The sequence below is a fragment of the Gallinula chloropus genome (genome assembly GCF_964237585.1).
Source record: "Gallinula chloropus genome assembly, chromosome: 18".
Taxonomy (NCBI): domain Eukaryota; kingdom Metazoa; phylum Chordata; class Aves; order Gruiformes; family Rallidae; genus Gallinula; species Gallinula chloropus.
The window spans coordinates 4243535-4264599 of record NC_140103.1 but is presented as its reverse complement, the minus strand read 5'-3'; the positions used below and the strand labels follow the sequence as shown (position 1 = coordinate 4264599).

The 21065-nt window shown below is 61.2% G+C and overlaps 1 protein-coding gene across 1 annotated transcript; it reads right to left on the bottom strand.

The window, feature by feature from the left end:
• Window positions 1–32: 32 nt before the first annotated feature.
• Window positions 33–20607, bottom strand: LAMC3 (laminin subunit gamma 3; the record flags this gene model as incomplete). Its single annotated transcript, XM_084272724.1, has 29 exons — window positions 20208–20607; window positions 16082–16386; window positions 15767–15897; window positions 14753–14919; window positions 14170–14358; window positions 13888–14005; window positions 13703–13801; window positions 13292–13428; window positions 11733–11849; window positions 11225–11423; window positions 10927–11039; window positions 10476–10694; window positions 8386–8574; window positions 8055–8300; window positions 7550–7703; window positions 7308–7450; window positions 7041–7219; window positions 6804–6942; window positions 6132–6337; window positions 5791–5867; window positions 5521–5655; window positions 5026–5170; window positions 4744–4899; window positions 4324–4426; window positions 4026–4225; window positions 3625–3771; window positions 3319–3418; window positions 2463–2703; window positions 33–84 (listed from the first exon to the last, which is right to left on the bottom strand). The coding sequence occupies exons 1-29, from the start codon at window positions 20578–20580 to the stop codon at window positions 33–35; spliced, it is 4779 nt and encodes a 1592-aa protein (XP_084128850.1). The 5' UTR covers window positions 20581–20607.
• Between the last annotated feature and the right edge of the window lie 458 nt (window positions 20608–21065).

Genomic DNA, 21065 nt, shown 5'->3' with positions numbered 1-21065 from the left:
CGGGCCCTCCGCCCCCCACACCGTTAACCCTTTCACCGCCTGAGAACGGGCGGCTCACGGCGGCCGCCCCGCTCCAGGCGGCTCCTGTGGGGTGGGGCGGTTAGTGGGGCGGAGGGGGGGAGGTGGGGGGATGCAAGCCCGGTGCCCGCGGGGTGCAGCAGCTCGCCGGGCTCTTGCTGGAGAACCGCTCAGTGCAGAGCAAGGTGGGGAAGCGGCGGAGCGCTGCCGGGCCGGTCCCGGCGGGAGGGATGCGGTGGGATGGGAAGAGACAGCGGCTGCCGGGAGCCGTCCCGGAGCCCCCCACCTTTGGCAGGTACACCCCCCGCACACACACACACCCCGCACCGATTTCGGTAGCAGTTCGCTACTGGATAAGCCCTGGAGCATCAGGACAAGACAGGACCCAGCTGATGCATGTCCTGGACAGGACCTAACGCGGGAGGTTGCACTCAAGACCCTCGCTCCCCTCTCAATCTCAGCCAGGCACCGTTTTTTTGAAGACCTGGACTAAAATGGGTTTCAGGAGGAAGCTTCAGGCAGCCGCCGGAGAGCCGGCTGCATTTCAACCCTGGGTGCAGCTCCTCCTGCTCCTTGAGCAAGCAGAGAGCGCGGGGTCGGTGTGTGCCCTCCTGCCGCCAAGCACTCAGGTGGATGGGCAGCTGTGTATTATATTAAGAATTTTTAATGGATACAGCTCTAGGCAGGTGTCACCAGCTAAAAAAAGGAGTTCCAGGGAGAGCAGGAGGGAGAAAGAACCACATCTTCAGCAGCAGGCACAAGGCAAAGGCGTGACATTTCTCTAACAGCAGCAAATGTGTGTGTTGATTGGAGAAGTATAATTGTCCTCCCAGGGAGACAGTAAGTGGCTGTGGCTCCCCACCTCTTGTCCAGAAAGAATCCCGCTGTGCTCTCATTGCTACATGGTTTTGCTTTTGGAGGGGCTGTCCTCGGGCAGCGAAAGGGGACCCCCTGCCATTACATTCCTGCAGTGCCGCCGCTCCAGCAGCCCACTCCTTGGGCAGCTTTTGTGCAGAATTAGGAGGGAGATGGGTTTGTTCAAGGTAGGAAAAGCCTAGGTCGCTTCCAGCCCACTGGACCCACTGCAGACAGCACTGAGGGGGGGAGAGTTCCAACATCACGGCAGCAGTTTTATGTAAGAGAGTTACAAAAGACTTTTAGCAAACCTGATTTCCAGCACCGGGAGTGGAAGGGCACGAGTAAAACAGGTTACAGAGTGAACTGATCTCCAGCCAGGGGATTCAACACCGGTCTTAGGGGAGTGACTTCAGTTGCAACCTGGAACAACAGCACAGCCAGCGCAGGCTGGGCTGAACAAGGACCTGCTGCCTGCGTGGCCCCACAGACCAGCCCGCATGGGAGCAGGGGGTGAGCACACATGCCTTTCCTTTAAAGGCGCTGCAGCCACCGACCTCTGTCACCCAGTGGGAGTGACACTGGCAGGAGCTGGCCCTGTCCAGCTGCTCCCCATCCAGCCCACGCTGGCTGCACAGCCTGATGGCACCAGCCCGTTCGAGGCCTCTTTGGTGGGAAGGGTGTGTGGGTGTTGGTGGGGGGCTCTGGGGTGGTGCAGATGCAAGCGTCGGCTCTCCTGCCTCCCTTCCCCGTGCGTTCCTGTGCCACCCAGCCCCTGGGACTGCTGTCAATTGAGCTGGTTTATATCCAGACCTGGTGACATCCAGGCAGCCAAGCAGAGGTGGGACAGGACAGAAAGACTGGAGATGTGAGCAGTGGCAACCTTGAGCTACCCTGGGGCAGGGAAACAGCAAAAGCAGAGCTGCACTTATCCTGCAGTAGGGAGAGGATGCCCCACCTGCCTGCAAGGAGCTGGTTGAGGGCGCAGCTTTGCTTCTGCCTGGCCTTGGTTCAGCCCTCCTCTGCTGCAAACTTCCTTGCCCTGGGAAGCAGGCAAGTAGGCAAGCAGCATGCCCTCAAGTGAGCAGCTCTCTGCCTGGCTTCAGCGTGATTCATCTCTGTGCCTCCGTGACCACAGCATGTGCAGGGTGCTGTGGAGCAGAACCTGCATCCAGCGTGTGTACAACAGCCTCCCTCGTCTCTGGGGTGGGAGGGACTGTTCGGGCTTTGGGACTTTACATACTTGATAAGCTGTTCCCTACCCAGCAGTGAGGGTTCTGCGCTCACTCCGTGTTGAGGGACAAACCCTGTGTGGCTCTGTCTCCTGCAGTCAGTGGTCCCTGGTAGCTGGTTGTCCCCCTGCCTCAAGGGCAGAGCTGGTGGCTGAAGCCACGCCACGGAGCTCTGGGGACACAGAGCCAGAACTGGTGCAGCTGAGGGCCTGCTGTGTGGTAGTGTGTGGAGGGCAGTGTGAGGAGCAGCGGGAGGGAGCGATGCTGGTGAACGCAGGGTGTCCTTCCCTCTGCCATTCCCTGCGCAGGAGGGACACGGAGGTGCTGGGGCAGTGGCCAGGGACCTGTCATCCCCACTTTGAGCAGCCTTCGGGGAGGCTCCGCACAATGTCCTCCAGGTTTTGCTTGTCGGCTCGGATCTCTGCCAAGTCACTCTCGAACGCCTGGATCTTCTCCTGCTGCCGCGCTGCCTCTTGCTGCAGGAGGCTGAGCTGCCTGGCCAGGGCATCCGGCGCCGTTAGGCGCAGCCACAGCTGCTCCAGCTGCAGCCGCCCGGCGCTCAGCACCGCTTCCACCTGTGTGGTTTGCTCCAGGTTGCCTGGGAAGGGGAAAGGACACAGATGAGAGACTCTGGACATGCTCCAGAGCCTCAGACCCTCGGCGCCTGCGAACTGGAGGGAGCGGGTGCAGTGGGGCATGGAGGCATTGCAGCTTCCCAGTGATCACAGGTAAGCGAAGGGGACTGTGGCTCCAGGGAGGGCATGGGCACGTCTGTGTCTTACAGATGGGTGATGATTTCCAGCCCTTAGCAAAACTTCTCAGATGGAGGAGCTGTGGAGTGCTCAGAAATGTACCCAGATGATCAAAGCAGGAGGAGCTGGAGCAAAACCAACCAGTAACAAGGAGCAAACCTCTCTCAGTTCCAGAGAGCTGAGCCCTTGGCCCACCTGGAGATGCCAGGGGAGGGCAGTGTCCCCACACCAGGCCCCCACACGTTCAGCAAGCCCCAGTTCATTCTGCGTGAGGGTTTTCCTCCAGACATGATCTCTCAAGAAGCTTTGCTAAGACCATGAGTGATCTCAGCTGAAGGGCACCCAGCTCACCCCAGATGGGCAGCAAACAGGAGACCCAGCACCAGCGAGCAGCTCACCCTGGGCCCCGAAAGCCTGGCCCTTTCCTGGGTCCCCACCACCCGCTCCCAGCCGGGTCTCACCTAGGCTGCTCAGCAGATCGTTCAGGGTCTTGATGTCTGAGGTGAGCAACCCCCGGGCTTCCTGGAGACTTTTTGCCATCTCACTCACCTCTGTCCCCACCTTCCAAGACAGACAGACAGACATCCAGATTAGGGACACCATTGACCCTTGGCGGGGCAGGAAAGGGGAGGGGATCCCAGGAATGTCACCATGGCATTCACCATACAGTGGACGCCAAAAGCCAGGTTTCTCCTTACGCTCTGTGTGTGGGCAAAGCCCCTGCCAGGCTCTGGAGGATGCAGCCTGCCCAGGCAGCCTCAGCTTACCCGGTGTGCTTCCTCCAGGTCCTCCCTGAGCTGCTCAGCCACATGTTCCTGCTGGGAGAGCTGCCGCTGGGTCTCGTTGGCACGCATGGCAAGCTGGCTGGCGTGCTTGTGGGCCTGCTTGCTCTCCTGCAGCACAGCCTGTGCCCTCTGCAAAGGGATGGAGATGGGGACAGTCAGCTGAGGACACGCAGGGGACTGTGACTGGCTTCTAGGCTGGGACCCTAGTGAGGTGCACCCTTCCAGACAAGGGTGGGTTGTGCTGGGGGGGCAGCAGAAGCTGCGTTTAGGAATTCTGCAGCCCTGCTTGCAGCAGGTTGGGCTCTGCCTGTGATGGCTGCCAGCCCAGCTGTGCCCCACAGCCTGGCACAGGCTCCCTGCACCCTACATCCCTCTGCTCAGACCTTGGCGTTCTCCCCAGAGATTTGCTCAGCCTCCCCAGCCGTCCTCTGGGCCGTGCTGGAGATGGACAAGGAGTTTCCCAGCATCTTTCCTGCATGTTTAATCTTCCTCTTGGCCTCCACCATCACCCTGTCCCGCACAACTGCCATCCTCCTGCTCAGGGCAGCCTGGCCCTTCCGATGCCCCAGCACCTTCTTCATGCCTGTGGGGACAACCTGGCTGTCACCAAAATCTCCCTTTCCCCCCTTGGCACCCAGAGCCAGCATGGTGAGAGCCAAGCTGTGGCTGGTGCCTTTTTACCTTCCAAGCTGGCCAGGAGAGACTCTGTATCAGAGAGCACAGCTTTTCCATGTGAGACAGCCAGGGTGGCCATGCTGTGGGCAGAGCCAGCCCGGTCCCGCAGCTGAGGAGAGGAGAGCAGGAGTGAGGCTGAGGAGGGGATGAAGAGCTGCGCCCAACTGAGAAATGTGGGACCCAGCCCGCTGCCACGTGTCAGGCCAGGTCCTTGGGAGATCCGGGAAACAGCGGGGAGATGTCTCCCAAAGGATCTGCTGCCAAGCCCCTGCCTGCAGGCGTGGGGACGGGGCTCACCTAACCCTCCTGTGCCGGGGGTGAGGGGCAGGAGAGGGCTGTGCCCAGCATGCCTGCAGCTCCGGCTGGAACATGGGGCTCCTGTCACTCACCTTGCAGAGACACCCCACACAACGGAGCCGCAGTTACCTGCCCGAAGCCACGACTCTTCTGTAGCTCCTGGCGCAGTTCAGCTGCCAGAGAATGGGACACCTCGATGGCCCGCTGCACCGACGGCTCCTGTGCCTCTGCTGCCCTCTCCAGCACTGCCAGCTCCTGCGCCAGGGCTCCAGCATCAGGCGGTGCCTGCCGTGGGGTCAGGGATGCTGAAGGCTCCATGAGAGCACCTCCCAGCTTGGGAGGCAGCTCTGTCCAGTGAGCAAAGCACGGGGTAGGGGTGCAAGCAAGAGCCTTCGCTTGGCTGCTGCTCACCTGCCCCAGTGCGGCCACCTGCAGAAGGTTCTTGGCCATGTCTGTGTTTGCCTGCTGCACGGCAGCGAAAGCTCTCCTGGCCTCTGCTGCCACCTCAGCCACGCTGGCACTCAGCTCCTCCCGTGCCTGCTGGACCTCCTCGTACCTACGTGGACAGGATGCCATTGTCACCTGGGGCTCTCCAGCCCCTTGGAGGATGGAGATGACAGTGTGAGACCTGGTGCCAGAGGGAGAAACGCTGGGGGTTTCCCTGAAACACCCCCAGCACAGATGGCCCTGGCACTCTCTCCACTTTGCAGCAATATGGTGCAATGAGTTTGACGGGACTCAGCACATCCCTGTTGGGCAGATGCCAAGTCACTGTGACCGAGACCTGTAACAGTGACCTGGCCAGGAGCTGTGGTGCCTTGCCAGGACCTCTCTGCTGCCAGGCCCCCCCATTGCAGCCAGACCCCCCTTTGCTGTCAGACCCCCACTTTGTTGTCAGCTCCTCACCCGGCCTCCAGCTCACGCTGCACATCCCACGTTGTGTTCCCCTCCAGCATGCTCTGCAGGAGCTGGGAGCTGGCATTGGAGGCACGCAGTGCTCTTCTGACCACCGCCTCCACCCGCACCATGGCATCCTCGTGGCTGCAGGGACAAGGACATCCGGAGAGAGGGCATTAGGATTGGTCTCTTAGGAAAGGAGTGGCCACCCTGCATCCTGAGCTGGGCAGGCAGCCTCCTCTGCCCACGCATGTCGGGACCCAGCTCATGGGCACACACCTCTCAGCCAGCTCCCGTGCCTCCAGCGCCCGGCGGCTCCAGTTCGTGGGCTGCTGAGGGATTTTCTGGGGTATCTCCTTGAAACACAAACATCAGGAGTGAGACCCCATCAGGGAGCAGGGACCCTTGGAGCCAGGGATCCTCCAGCCCGACACCAAGAACAACCTCATGGGCTGGAGGAGGTTTGCAAAGAGGATCAAGGGAAGTGGCTCGTCTTGACTCAGCTACAAGAAGGGCTATGCCCAATGGTCATGTCCAACCCCACCAGCCCTGCACATCCCACTGTCCCCCAGGATGGCCACCAGCCCCCCTTGGGAGCCCAGGGCTGGTGGGACTCGCACCATTGTAGCCAGGGTGTCCGCGGCGTGCAGGATCTCCCGCTGCACCGACTGCAGCACAGCCCCGATCTCTGCCAGCAGGATGCAGGTCTTGGGGGGTCCATGGCCAGAGCAGCCGGTGGCCTGGCTGGCATTGCTGAGACGGCCCTGTGCAGTGCCCAACGCCCCTGCCAGCCATGTCACCTGTGCCGAGAGGGTGGCCCGGGCACCTGCAGGCAGCACAACCAGCTGCTGTTGCCCACATTGGTACTTGGAGCTCCCCTTTTGCTGGTGGGGCTGCCCCATGCCTGAGCCCCAAGCCCCTGCCTGCTAATAAGAGGGACAGAGAGTCCCTCCTGGGTGCTCAGAAGGGATGCAGGGATGCAGCATCCAAAGGGCACCCCATGTGCTGATGCTCAGCCCTGAGAAATGTCCATCACCGGCTGCTTCTAAACCTCATGGGTGCAAGCATCCCCAGGATGTCCCATGTAGAACAGTGCAGCGCTGTCCTACGCAACAAGGCATGTCCCCCCTGACCGTGCCCTGGGCTGTCCTCCCCTTCTCAGTCACCCCATCACCCGTGCTGATCCCCGTGCTGCCTTGGGACCCACCCAGCACATCACAGTGGGAATAGGGGGTGCCTGAAGGCTGTCATGGGGCTCCCCCTAGGATAGAGGGAAGAGATATCCCCCGTACCTTGCAGGAGGTGAGAGCTGGGCAGCCCGTCTCCCCGGGGCACGTCTCCCAGCATGAGGGACTGGCCTGGGCGGGCGTCGCAGCCTGGTTCTTGCAGCCATTCCTCCATCTCCTGCAGCCTGGCCTTCAGCCGGTCAGCCTGTGGGTGAGACACGGGGGGGGGGCATGGGGGACAGTGAAGCAGCACAGAGGCTGAGCTGCTGCACCCACCTCAGCAGGGCACCAGCCTGAGGGTACCTCGTCCTTCACCAGCCCGTAGCAGGCAGGACACTGCTGGCAGCCAGAGCTCTGCGGGGCGAGGAAGAAGTTGGCCTCACACCGGTCACACTTGTAGCCCACGAAGCCGGAGCGGCAGAGGCAGGTGCTGTTCTCGTGGCACTGCGGGGTGACGGAGCCCAGCGGCGAGCAGTTGCAGGCTACGGTGGCAGCAGAAAGGCCTCACGTCATGCTGTGGCTGCCAACCCTCTGGGTTAGGGACCGAGGTGCAGTCCCCATCCCTGTTACCTCGGCAGCCCCTGGCAGAGAAGCCAAAGAAGCCGTGGTGGCATCGGTCACACTGCTTCCCTGTGACACCCTGCTGACAGGAGCACTGCCCGGTCACCGCGTGGCACCCGCTCTCCCGTGACCCCATCGAGTGGCACTTGCAGCTGGCACCGAGAGATGGAGGGTGACAAATGAGCAAGAGATGTGATGACGGGCGAAGCTGGGATGCAGAGCCACCGCTGTGGCCTCGCAGCCCCACGTACCTCCTGCACCCCACAGCAGGCTGCAGGCCATAGTAGCCAGGCTGGCAGAGCCCACAGGTTCTTCCCGTTACGTGTGGGAGGCAGTGGCACTGGCCCGTGCCAGGATCGCAGCCCTCCAGCCCCGGGACTGAACCATGGGGGTTGCAGTCACAAGCTGTGGGAGACAAAATACTGCTCTGCATCCCAGCGTGGGGCTGGCAGGTGGGGCAGGGGGAATGGGGTGCTGGGGCTGAGCCCCTCACAACGTGGAGGGCTGCATCCCCCCCGCTGCAATCAAACAGGGCTCCAAGAGTCTGGGCCCCAGCAGAGCTGGGTGTCTCCAGGGAGGGACTGCAGCAAAGAGAGGGAGGAAAGGCCATTCCTGAGCATTTGGGGCCAACAGACACCATCCATCAGCTCTCGAGCTGCTGGGCACCCCCCTTACACCCTCTGCCCCCACCAGTGGGAGGATTTTGGCTGCGGTGGCACCCAGGGGAGCAGGGTCAGCCCCCAAAGCCATACATACGTGCACACTTCCCAGCAGGATTGGGAGCCAGCGCGTCCCCGTAGAAGCCTGGCTGACACCTCTCACAGCGCTCGCCCGTCGTGTTGTAGAGGCAGCGCAGGCACCGGCCAGACACAGGATCACAGTTTCCCACAGCATTGAGATCCACGTTCCCATGACACTGGCAGGGGATGCAGGGATGCACAGGACCCCTCTGCCCCAAGGGGTCCCCGAAAAACCCATCATCACAGAGCTCGCAGCGTTTCCCTGGGGAAGGCAAAAAGGTGGAGGAGGGTCCAGCTGTGCCAGCGCTTGCCTGCAGCCCCCTCCCTCACTCACCCCCCAGCCTCACCTCTCTGCCCCGGGGGGCAGTGGGTGCAGACCACCTCCCTGCTGCCTGGCATCTCGGTGCAGGGCGAGCCGCCGGGGCAGGGGCAGGGCTTGCAGTCATCAAAGCGCCCGGTGAAGGGGTTGCCATAAAACCCGGGGCTGCAGCGCTCACAGGATGGACCCTCCGTGTTGTGCAAGCACCGGCAGTGCCCTGCGAGGAGGAAAAAGGGAGCTGAGGGTCTGCAAAAACCCAGTCCAGAAGAACAGCAGGGACCACAGGGGAGATGGAGAGCCGGGTGCCCATGACCGTGGCGCACCGCAGGTGCCCAGAGGGATGTGCAGCTCCAGCCGAAGGATCACGCTGGGATTGCACATCACCAAGAAGGACTCAGAACTTTTTTTTTCCCCTCTCCCTGTCCCGTCTGTGCTCAAGGGAGAAGCTTTTGGAGAGGACGGCGGGGCCCAGCGCCAGCCCCACGCTCCCCCGCAGCGCGGGGACCGGCCGCCCTGGCACTCTCCGGCAGCACCATCGCCGTGCACAGAGTCTGTCGGCGCCTCCGATAATCGACAACACATTTCCCAGCCAGAAGGCACGGCGTTCCCAGCCTGGCAAGGAAAACACCAGAGCCGGCCGGCACGCAGCGGGGAGCGAGCGTCTCCTTGCGAGCCCAGCCGGTGAGTCACTGCCTTCCAAAATCAGCCGCGAGGAGGAGGAGGAGGAGGAAGGATGCTCAAGGCACCCCCTCAACACCGGGCAGATGCTCCGCTTGACTGGAGAGAGGAAAGGAGCCAGGGAGAGGATTTTTCCCTGTCGTTTGTGGGGTTGGGTCATACCAGGAGCGCTGTACAAGAGGAAATGGGTGTTTTTCCGTCTTCCCCACATCCAGGCAAAGCCAGATGATGGAAAATAAAGAAAAGGGGGTGTCAGGAAGGAGTGGAAGAACAAATGAAAGGAAGTGTGAGGGCTGGCTGGGCTGGCAGTGCCAGGGCTGGGACATCAAAAGCCTGGCCCCCGTCCCTGGGGATCGTGCAGCTGGTGGTGCCAGCCCTTGGCCCCGAGATGAGGGCGAGTTTGCAGAGCTGCTGCCGTGCTTCCTCTGGCAGGGCAGGGGCACTCGCTGAGCACAACAATGCCTCTTCCAGCCCCTTCCAGCCCTGCCACACTGCTGCTGCTCCTTGCAGAGGGGAGCCGGGCAGTGAGGAGCCCCAGGCTCTCCCTCTGGGTACCTAAAGCATCATCTTATTTCCAGGCTCTTTTTGGCACTGATCAGAGCTACTGCTCTGTGCAGGGGTGGACGGGGAGCAAGGCAGCATCTCACAAGCCCCTCAGGGCTCTGATCTGCCTTTCCCCAGGGCTGACAGCGGTGAGGCCAGTGCTGGATTCATCACTCACCTCAAGTTCCAGGGCAGGGGGTTACAATCCTGCCCCCTTCACTGACAAAAATCCATCCAGCTGGTTTGCCTGGCAGGACAGGGCAGAGCCAGCACCCTTCAAACTATCCAGACACAGCCACCAGCACCCTTTGAACCACCCGGACACAGCCAGGCTTCCCTAAGGACTTTGCTTTTGGGTTTTCCTCCCTTAAAGCTGCAGCTCTGCTGCAGTCATGTACCTCTGAGATCTGGAGGTAGAGCAGAGCTGAGGCTGGCAGCACAAGACCTGGCACATCCCTTCCCTGCACACCTACACGGCTGTGTTTGCCTGGTCTTCTGCTTGTTTCTCTGCTCAGGTTCACCCCAGTTTGCCCACAAACTGTGTCTGGTCCTGTCCCTCTCCTTGGGCAGCCCTGCCTGTCCTGACACCCTCTGCCTCTCTCCTCCCCTCACCCCTGCATCCCCACCCCTCTGGAGACCAGCACCCTTCCTTTCTCCTCCTTTAAGGTCATAAAGCACCGTGCAAGGCGCCCCTCTTAAATACTACTTAATTGTCTGCTAATTACCTCCATGGGTATGAGCCCAGCCCCTAAAACCAGCCAAGCAACTCCACCTCTGAGTTTTGGGTACCGACACCTCACGGGTGGGTTCCAGCATCCCTCACACATGAGCAAAGCCCCATGTTTGCCATCCATGCCCACAGCAACAGGGTGAGTGGGTGCCAGGAGGGGTGCAGACCTGTGTCAGGGTGGCAGTCCCCGTGCTGGTTGCAGGCGCAGGGCACGCAGCTGACGAAGGGGCTGCCGAAGGGCGTCTCCCGCTTGAAGCCGGGCGCGCAGGACTGGCAGAACTGCCCGGTGTAGCCCGGGGGGCACGTGCACCCCTCCACCCAACCTGCCCCTGCCCCTGGCCCGGGGCGGGCGGACGTGAGCTGGACCTCGCTCAGGGACAGCCGGCCTGTGAGAGGGGAGAGTAGTATGAGGATGGGATGGCGTGTCCTCCCCACCAGTCCTTGCTCTCTCCATCCTGCCTGGGAATGCTCCAGACAGGTGTAGGAGACCCCAAAATAACACCTGGAGAGCCCAGGGGTGTTCACAGCCCCATCACGTCCCCAAGAGTGTGATGCTGTCCATGTCCTCAGCCCCATCCCAGCTCGGTCCCCGTGGGGACACTGCGTGGAGCCACCCACCTTGCATGGTGCCCAGGCTCACACGGAGGCGGAGAGTGGTCAGGTTGGAGAGCAGGCGCTGGAAGCTGAAGGCCGACAGTGAAGGCTCTGCACCCTCCTCTGCCTCGTGCAGCCTGTAGGAGAAGGAGCGTGGGAGAAAGGACAGGGCCAGCCCAACAGCCACCCACCACAGAACAGCTCAGCCCCAGCCCCAGGCACAGTGATGGTCAAATTCCCAAGGGGGCAGGGAACAGGGCTGGACCCCACAGCACAGAGATCAGACACACTGTGTCCCATCCCAAAGCACTGTGATGGGTACCTGAAGGTGACAGCCTGCTTTCCGTGCTGGGGGTGGCTCTCACTGCTGGACATGGTGATCTCCATCCCCTCGCCCTCCAGCACCAGCTGGACCCGGGGCAGGAGCACTCCGGTCTCCATCCCCATCCCGTTCTCCTCCACTCCCAGCAGCAGGGACAGGAGCTGCCCGTAACTGAGACGTTGGTTCTGCAGGAACTTCTCTGGAAGGGAAGAGAGGACCAAAGTCTGTGGAACACGGATGTACCCCTACATGGTCCTGTTCCCACCAGCATCACCAGGAGCCACCATCACCCTCCTAGAGCAGGGCTGGCTCCAGTCTGCTCTCCTGGTACCCCAACCCACTATTCTAATCCCCCCAGTGCCTCACCTCATGTTACTGAAACATGCTCATCTTTGGGATGGAGCCCAGCACCTCAGGCCCCAGCTTAGAGGTGGAATGTCCCCCAAAAACACCAGATGGGGGGTTTCCACATCAGAGCAGGACCCCTGGGGTCCAGAACACACAATACCTGGTGCAAGAAAATCCACTGGCTCCTCTCCATCCCACTCGAGGACAACCTCTCCATCAGCCCAACGTAGAGGCAGGTCTGCACTGCCTGGAGCTGTGGCAGCCCATCCCTCCAGCCCTGTGTGATGACAGACAGCAGCAGTGCATGGGTGAACAGAGCAGCAAGTCCCCAGTAGCCCAGTACCAGCAGGCTGCTGCTTTTAGGGGCTCTATCTCTCCTCCCAAGACTCTCCAGGCTCCTATAAGGAACCACGGGTTTGTAACACCCTGCTCTGCTCAGGCTTTGTGCTCCCATGCACCACAGAGTGTCCCCAGCATCCTTCCAGCTGTTTATTTTTTTAGATTTGGAGGAAATTATTATCTTTAAACTCCCCCCCACTGCCTGTGCTGCGGTTCCAATGTTACTGAGGGCTGGAGAGCACAGGAAGCCCAGGCAGAGATGGGGCGTAATTGCATTAAGTTGCTTTCCTTCGGAAATTGGTTAAGCTCCCCCCAGCTTCCCAGGGTGAGCGATTTCTTCCAGCCCTGGGCGCCCGCAGGAAGAACACTTGGAAATCCCTCCCTGGCTGTGGAGTGGGCTGCACTCAATTAACATATCATCCCAAATCTGGACCCTTTCACCCAGCACAGGAAGCTTCCAGCTGACCCAGCTCAGCTGCAGACAGGGGGAGCGTTTTGGGGGAGCGTTTAGGAGGGTGGGTGGCTGCGCCCTGCCCTGCACTGCCCCGGCTGTGCTGAGCCTCTTGCAACCCAGCCCAGGGCTCTGCCAAACCCGTGCTGAAAGGAGAACCCCCAAATTGGCAGCACGACAAGTGGAAGAAGCCCCTGGCTCCATTTCAAGGCTGCAGAAGGCAGCACAGCATCGGGAGGGATCACGGCATCGGGGGGCATCCCAGCAGCGATCGTGGTTTAAAGGCAACTGGGAGAAACTCACGCCTGGTGCGTTCGCATCCCTCTGCTCACCGGCACATCCCCCCCATCGGGATACGGGCTCGGCAGAGAGCTGGGTGCCTGTACCCTGCTGGGGTGCAGGTTGGGTGGTCCCCAGCGAGCAGGGGCTCACGGTGTGCCCGCAGCCAGGGCTGCACACGTCAGGCTGTGCGGCAGATGGCAGGGTTTCCCCGAGCATCCCGCACGCATCCAGCCCCGTCGCGCACAGCCCTGGCTGCGGCTGGGCAAGAGCATCCTGCTTCCCTGGCCCCGGCCTGTCCGGCCTTATCCCAGCCAAAGATGAGGAGAGGAGGGGATAAAGGGTCCCGCCAGGCTCCAGCCTTTTAGTTTTCATCTTTCTGAGCTGATTTTTAGTGTTCCTGCAGCGCTTGGTGTGGTGGGAGAGCTGTGCCTGGCCCCACAGCCCTTCCTCAGCCATGCACAGTCCTGGGATCAGCTCGGCACGGAGGGACACCATGGGGAGCCAGGAAGAGCCTGTCCCCACAGAGTCGGGGACAAAACCAGTGGTTTAACATGGACAAAACCCCCTCCAACCATAAACACCAGTCAGCCCCAGAGCAGGATGCTCAGCCCCAGAGTGCCCTCCGTTTCCCCTGCCAGGGTGGGTACCTTGGCTGAAGTCAGAGCGGATGTAGGTGACCTCGTAGCCATCTGCTGCCACGCAGGCAGTGGAGTGGCCATAGCAGAAGCAACTGATGCAGCCGGCAGGATTTTGGGGATGCAGGTTAAACCAGCCTGGCTGGCACCTGGGTGTGGGGAAGAAACAGGGACACATGGCAGGAGGCCACCACATTGGTGGAGGACCACAGCAGCATCCCGGGGGGACATTGGTGGCAGCCATGAGTGAACCCAGTCCCCACAGCCTCACCATCCCTCAGGATTCCTATCCCTGGGAGGGGTCGGGGGGGGGGGGGGGGGTGCTGGGAGCTGCCCTGTGGAAGCAATTTCCCCCACCAACCCCTGGCACAGATCCCAGCCAGGAAAGGGGCCATGGTCCCATCCCATGGTCCCATCCCATACCTGTTGCACAAGTGCCCCTCCACCCTCTCCTTGCAGGTGCAGTGCCCCGTGTTGGGGTCACAGGTGCCCACGCTGCCCACCGGGTCACAGGCACAGGGTCTGGATAGGGCAAAATGAAGGCATGAAGTGAAAAAACCCTGTCCTGTCCAGCTGCTGTCCCCATCAGCAGGTGGGTTCCTCCTCACCTGCAGCCACCTTCGCTGAGGCTGTGGTAGCCATCCTTGCAGCGCTCGCACTTCCAGCCCGTCACGTTGGCTTTGCAGAGGCAGGTACCCGAGCTGTCACACTGAGGCTGCAGCGAGCCTGTGGGGACCCCGGCCAGCCCTGAAGCTCTTCCCCAGCCAGGGCGAGACTCAAAGGGGGGACAGGGGGAGACCCTGGGCAAGGGAAACCCAACCAAACCCATCCCTCCCAGCCAGGACAAGGGGGTTTGCAGTCAGAGCCTGGCTCAGCACAGCCCCACGTACCTGCGGGGTGGCAGTGGCAGGGCTGGCAGGCTGCCTGCTGGTCCCAGCGGTAGTGGTTCTGCCGGCAGCGCTCGCAGTGGGGTCCGGCCGTGTTGTCGCGGCAGTTGCGGCAGTGACCCCCGTGCCCGCTGCGGCGGTACAGCTCCCGGTCGTAGAAGCACTCTTCTGAGCGGCCACTGCAGTTGCAAGCTGGGGAAGAGGGGGATGCAGAAGGGGTGGTCAGCACGTGGGGGGGGTACAGGGCTCAGCCAAGGGTGAAAGCAACCTCCTGTGGGGATGGATGAGTCAGAGGGGCTGCTTGGCTCTGCCTTTGGCAGTGCCTCCCCTTGGGAGAAGGGGTGGGTGCAGGACCATGCATGGAGCAGATGGCTGCACTCGTGGGGTGAGGAAATGTCGGGGGATCCTCAGGGTGCTGGGGTGCAAATCCTCCCTGCCTGGTCAGAGCAGCCTCACAAAACAGAGTGGGCACTTTCTTCCCGTGCAGGAAGGGTGGGAGCTGCAGGATGAGCGGGTGCAGCACTGGTGCAGCCTGCCAGGGCCAGCCACACGCTGTGACCATGGAGCCAGCCCGGGACATACTCACGGAGACACTCGTTGGCGGCCTCAGCGGTGCCACGAGCCCAGGGCCGGTCCTGGTAGAAGGGCTGGCAGCGCTCGCAGTCGGTGCCAGTGGTGTTGTGCTGGCACACGCAGACCAGCTGCCCAGCCTCGTCTGGTGCACACTCACTGGCGTGGCCGTTGCACTTGCACCTGCAGTGAGAGCAGAGAAGCTGCTCTGAGCACCGGTGTGGGTGCAGTGGGACGGTGCCCAGGCCATGCACCATGCAGCCCCACTGATGGGTCAGCTCGCCTGGGGCAGCTGTGGGGTATGAGAGGGCAGAGAGCAGTTTGGGCTGTGCCAGTGTTGAGGCTGCCCCACGCATCCCTGTAGCACTCCTGGCCTGGGGAGCTGGGGGGGTCACACACTGAGGGTGGCCTGTGTGAGATGCTAACCAGCTCCAGCTGCTGGGGCCTGGGGGCAGATGACAGTGACGGGGGCTGCTGGCCGGCTGGGAGCAGCCCCAACTCTGCTGCCAAGGATGTCAAGGATTCCCACTCCTCCCAGCCAGGGAAAGGCATGCGCAGCACAGCCCACAGGCAGCACCCTGTGGGTACCACTGATGTCTCTGTCCCACACCAGCTTCCCCATCCCACAGCCAGCTGCTCTGGCTCCCCAGGCTGTGGCCATGCTGATTCTATCAGCCTCTGTGGCCTTGGGACATCCCTGTGTGCAGCCCGGGACTCCACTTTTGCTGTGGTCAGGGACCGGGCAGACTCACAGGAGGAGCCTCATGACACCCATGGCCATTAAGAGCCATGGGGCCGGGAGGGGGCAAAGCAAATTCTGCTGGTGGCAAACAGAGCCACAGGGAAAAGGCCTCCTTTGTACACAGCTCAAAGGGTCCCAGGTTCCATCACTCGTCTCTCTACTATCAGCTCCAGTTTGTCCCAAAAACGCAACTCAAACAAGGCCGAGGTGGGGATCAGCTGCTGCATCCCCACGGCCCCAGGAAGGTCCTCCCGCTCCTGCCCTCACCCCAGCTCTGCTGCTCCTCACCTGCCGCCGACAGAGAAGTCAGAGATGGCGTAGTAGTACGACTGCAGCACCTTGGGGTCCTTGAAGATGTCATCCCCGAACGTGTTGAGCCGGTTCAAGGAGATGAGCAGGTCGGTGACAGTCACCCACTCCTGCAGGGAACACAGCGGGGGGCACCTCAGCGAGCGGAATGGGCCACCCACTCCCCATCCCAACTGGGATGCATCCTGCACCTTTTCCTACCAGGGTGCAGAGCACCATGGGCACTTTTACACCCAGTCCGGGGGGGGTGGGGGGGGAGGGGGGAGCTGTACATCCCCTCCTCCCTGACAGCACCTGCAGTGCGGGGCTCCCATCAAAATTGTAGGCGCTGGGCCGTCCCTCGAGGGTGGAGAAGGCCACGTTGCCCCCGCTCAGCGGGGAGATGTCACTGAATTCATCGGTGCAGAAAGCCACCTGCTCGTCCTCCCCCGGCCGCAGGTAGTGCCGCTGCGGCTTCCCGTAGGTCTTCTCACAGGATGCACTGTAGTACTGGAAGGGCACCCAGGGCCCCTCGGCGTGGCTGCGCTTGTAGATGGCGAAGCTCTCGGGGCGACTGGTGTGGAACTTCAGCCGTACGTAAGTGATCTCGTAGGCTTTGCCTGGGGACAGACAGAGACACCACGCTGTCACCCTTTCCCGGCCACTTGATGTGCAGCACAGCTTGTACCAGGGTTGAAACCCTGGTGCCCTGTCCTGTATGGCTGCCAGCACCCCCCCACTCCCACCATTCCCTTCTCCCTACCTCAGCTGAAAGAGGAGAAATCCTCATCCAGCTGCCCTCAACTGCTCCTCCTCACTGCTGCCCAAACCCGGTCCATCCCCAAATCAGCCCTCACCCCATGACCCATTCATTGCATGGATGCCCCAGGCAGGTTGCTTGAGCAAGGGGCCGCTGCAAAGCTGGGCTCTAACCAGCATCCAGGGGAAGGAAGAGTCAGGCCCACGGCACTGAGCAGCATCCCCAGAGCCACAGACACACAGGGATGGGGAGGTGGAAAGTGTCAAGGCCGGTCCCTTCCCAGGGAGCTGCGTGCCGGTACCCAGCATCGCTGCTGTCTTTGCTGGGAGGAAGACAAATAGAGGCCACCAATCCCCGGGGTGGCTGGTGCAGCTCTGAAAGCGCTTGAAAGAATTAGCAAAAAGAGGGAAAGAAAACACCAAAGTGAACATCAGAACCGCTTAATTGCCAGAGATGAAGGACCAGCTCAAAGGCTGGATTGCTCCATAACAGCGCTGCTCCTGACAGCGCAAAACAATTAGCTGCAAGGTTTTGGCTTTATTTGAAAAGATAATGAGTTGGGAATGTTAGAGGGGTTATTCCGGGACTAGGAAAACAAGCCTTTAATTGGGCCCATATGAATACTGTCGCATATGCGCTGCGACTTTGCTGCGGGGGAGCCGAGGCAGCCTGGCTACCGGCGCTGGGAAAAGCAGCTGTCTCCCATCAGGGATACAGGGAGCACCCAGCCGAGCACTCAGCGAAGGCACAGACCCACTCCCAGCCCACCCAGAGCTTACAAGGGCCAGGACTGGGTTGTGCCACCATCACCATGCTCCCCTGTGCCTCTCCCCACACTGACTCCCCAATGGGCTGGTGGCAGTGGGGGTGCCTCTGCCCTGCACCCCGTGGAGGGGGATGCCTGACGGGCGCCAGTTCCCAGACAGCGGGGTCCCATGGGGGATGTCTATCAAAACAGGGAGGTCAGGGCCATCGCTGGCCAGAGCAGTTTCCTCTGGGAGAGGAAGGGAGCTCGGCACTGGGTCAATAAACAGCCTGAGCGGCCCTACAAGAGGGGAGGGGGCGGCTGGACGGGGGGAGCCGGAGTGGTGCCTCCAGCTTGGGATGGAGGAGACTCGCTGCCGTGGGGAATTGTCCCAAGGGAGTGGCTGCTTTTACCAGATGGATTTTTTTTTAAATCAGCAGAATTCTGCTTAGGGGAAAAGAAAATAAAATACAGAAAACAATCCAGGTCAGTTGTGTCCCCTTTCCTGCTGTGACATGTCCCAAAGCCTGGTGTACTGTGGGACAGGGGGTTGGCTGAGAGGTGGGGCTGAGGGGGACAGCAGCAGGACCCCTGGATGCTCTTCCAGCTCAGCTGTCCCCCAAAAATGTATTCACCCACCTCCTGCAGATGCCAAACTGCAGCTCATATGACACCAGCACTTCCAGGCAAGGGTTTGAGAGGAGAAAGGGGCGTTTGGGACAGTCACATCACCTCTGCCTCCTTAGTCACCTCCAGCCCCCCCAGACCTCAGCTTTAGGAACCTGCTGCTCACATCCCACACGAACATCGGAGTCACAGACACAGCCAGTGCCTAACGATGCTCCGACACGAGCTGCTGGCATTCAGAGTGCTACCCAAGGAGCCTCACTGCCTGTTGCCTTTGCAAGCCCACTGGTATCTTGGGTTCCTCCCTGACACCTGACAGTGTAAACGCAATGGCCACGGGCGCTCCGGATTATCGATCCGCTCCAAGTCCGATGTGCTGCAACTGCACAGCTAAAACCTCATGGAGAAGAGATTTAAAGGATGATAATCTAATTAATGCCAATCAACAGCGCGCAGGTAAACACAAGTCTTGTCCAACTCATTCGATATCTTATTTAATAAGCTCCCCAGGTAACTGTGCTGGAGAAACTACACGACGTTGGACTCAGGACTGAGCAGAGCAGGGATGCACTGCGTGGGTTAAAAACCCCGGTTACTTGGTGGAGCTCAGACTTGTCCTGGCCCACGTCCCGAGGGGGGCTTTTCCTCCTTACCCCAAGTGAAAGCAGTAAGGTAGCAGTAAGAATTCTGCAGCTGGGACAATAACAGGGCTCAGCAGCTGTGGGAAAGGTCAGGCAGCAACGCACTGGGCACCAACACGGCACTTTTTAGCTTGGGAATATATATGAACCCTGCTGGATGAAGGGTACGGTTACAGGGGGATGCTCCAGCTCAGGAAGGGACATGGGGACCAGGGTTAAAGATGAGTTCGGTGCAATGTACTGATGTGTTAACAGAAGACAAACAGCAGGGTGGTCACAGGGGCTGGACAAGACTCCACTGGAAACCTGACTACCCAGGGAAGGGCCAGGAGAATGGCAGAGACTGGGAAGCAAGCCCTGAGGACTGGAGGAAGGGGCCACTGCTCACATCAGCCTGCTGGGAGCCTGCACATATCCATGTGCTGGGTTGAGACCAGTGACCACAAGCTCTCCTGGTCATCCCAGAGGCCAAAGGGAAGAAAATCCAGGTTGGGAGTCACCTGCAGCAGGGGGTAACTGGACACTGGAGGAGCCGATGGTGGCGTTCAGCTGCATTGGTTGTATTCGGGTTGTCTGTGCTCCAGGTCAGATACAAAGGACTCTGGGGGGATTTGACAGTCTGTGTGAGACAAGCAAGGGGCTGGCAGGTCCCCTCCTCCTAGGGGGCTGGCAGGAGCAGGGAGTGGGGCTGGTGGGCTCCTCCAGCATCGCTTCTCATGCCCGGTGGGGAGCCCAGCCCTGGCCCGGGGACGAGGACCAGATGTCCGCCCGCTCGCAGGAGGCTGGGAAAGCAGCGACCTCCGCCCAGCTGGGCAGCTCCAGCATCTCTGCTGGGGCACACACAGACCCTCCACCACCAGCCCAGCCCGATCCGACGGGTCCCACCAGCACGGCTCCATGCCACATCAGTGCTCAACTGTCCCCTTACTGGCTCCAACCACACCCCCACACCCCCCCCCCCCCCTTGGACACACAGACAGCAGGAGATGGCCAGGAGAGTGAAGACTTTACAGCACTGGCCAGTAGCCAGGGCAGTTCAGATGGCAGGAAAATGTTAAATAAAAAACCCTTTTCAAAAGCCAGGCACATCCCGTGGCTTCACGTGCCCTCCAAGGGGGGCAGCTTGCACACTATTTAAAATGTGGGGGTCGATTCCCAGCTGGGGAAAGCTGCTGGGGCTGCACACTGCAAAACTCTCCCCCTGCAAGACATACCCAGCATCCTTGGCAACACACAAGGGCAAAACCCACAGTGCTCCCCACACCCCAGCAGACGGGGCTCTCTGGGTGGGTGGCCATGGGCAGGGAGTCGCCTGGCTCCACAAACTTGCATCATCAGGAAAAAGCAGCCCTGGGGGGGAATGAGGGAGCAGACACTCTTGGCCATGCTGGCACAGCTGCTGACATCCCAACTTTGCAATGGACTGGGGCTCAGCTGATGGACCCTCCCCAGGTCCATTCAGTTACCGACCCGCAGCACTTCGCAGAGGGCATCCCCCTCCTCACACCCCCTAAAAGTCCTCAAGAGGATCCTGTCTTTAACCCAAAAGCAGCACCACAAGCTGCAGGGCGCAGGAGCATCCACCTCCCTGCCCATACACCCAGGTTTTGATGCAACCACCACCCAGTATCCCTCACCAGCACCACGAGAGCTCCCGCCGGCACTTACCCAGATGAAGGGTGATGTTGACAGAATTGGGGTGCTGGATGCCGAAGGCCATGGACTGGCTCTGCCACCAAGTGCTCTCCTCCTGGCTGTGGAAGTCGGTGAGGAAGGAGGCGTTGTGGTGGTGCTGGGGGTCGGTGGCATCGCAGCGGTGGCACAGAGTGCTGGCGTGCCGGGCGCCCATCTGCAGGCAGTAGTCCTCAGGAGGGGACCCGCACGTGTTGGTGGCCTGGGCAGCACGGCCAAAAGCAGCGTTCTCAAAGATGGGCATGCAGCGGCGGGGCTGGCCGTGGGGGTCCTGGCAGGCGGGGGAGCCCCGAGCCCCCAGCCCCAGCCCCAGCAGAGCCAGCAGACAGAGCCCGGGAGGCCGTGCCATGGCGGGGCTCGCCCGGCCGGACTCTGAGCCTCCTCGGGCTGGCACGGCGGGAGCAGGCGGGACGGGATGGGATGGGACGGGTCGCCTTGCCCGGCACCTCCTCTTGCTCCGAGGTCCATCTTGTGGAAGCTGCTGGGAATGTCGAAAACTTCGTGTGCGAGCCCGGGCTGCGGGGTTTGGGTTTCCCCCCAGACCACCCCCGGTCCCCAGGCAGCGGGGACAGGCAGGATGGGTCCCCCGCAGCGGGGTGCACCCCAGCCCTGCTGCTTGGGGAACAGGGGCGAGGGAGGATGCTCCATCGCCTGCAGGGATGGAGCCGAGTTCCTCCATGCCCCAGCCCTGGGGATGAGCTTGTGGCCATTCATGCCCCTCGTGGGGTTTTTCCTTAAATTGGTGGGGGTCACCAATTTGCTCACAGCCCCAAAAATCACTGCGGTGGAGGGGAGGAAAGGCAGAGCCAGCACCCCTCCAGTACCCTTTTCTCC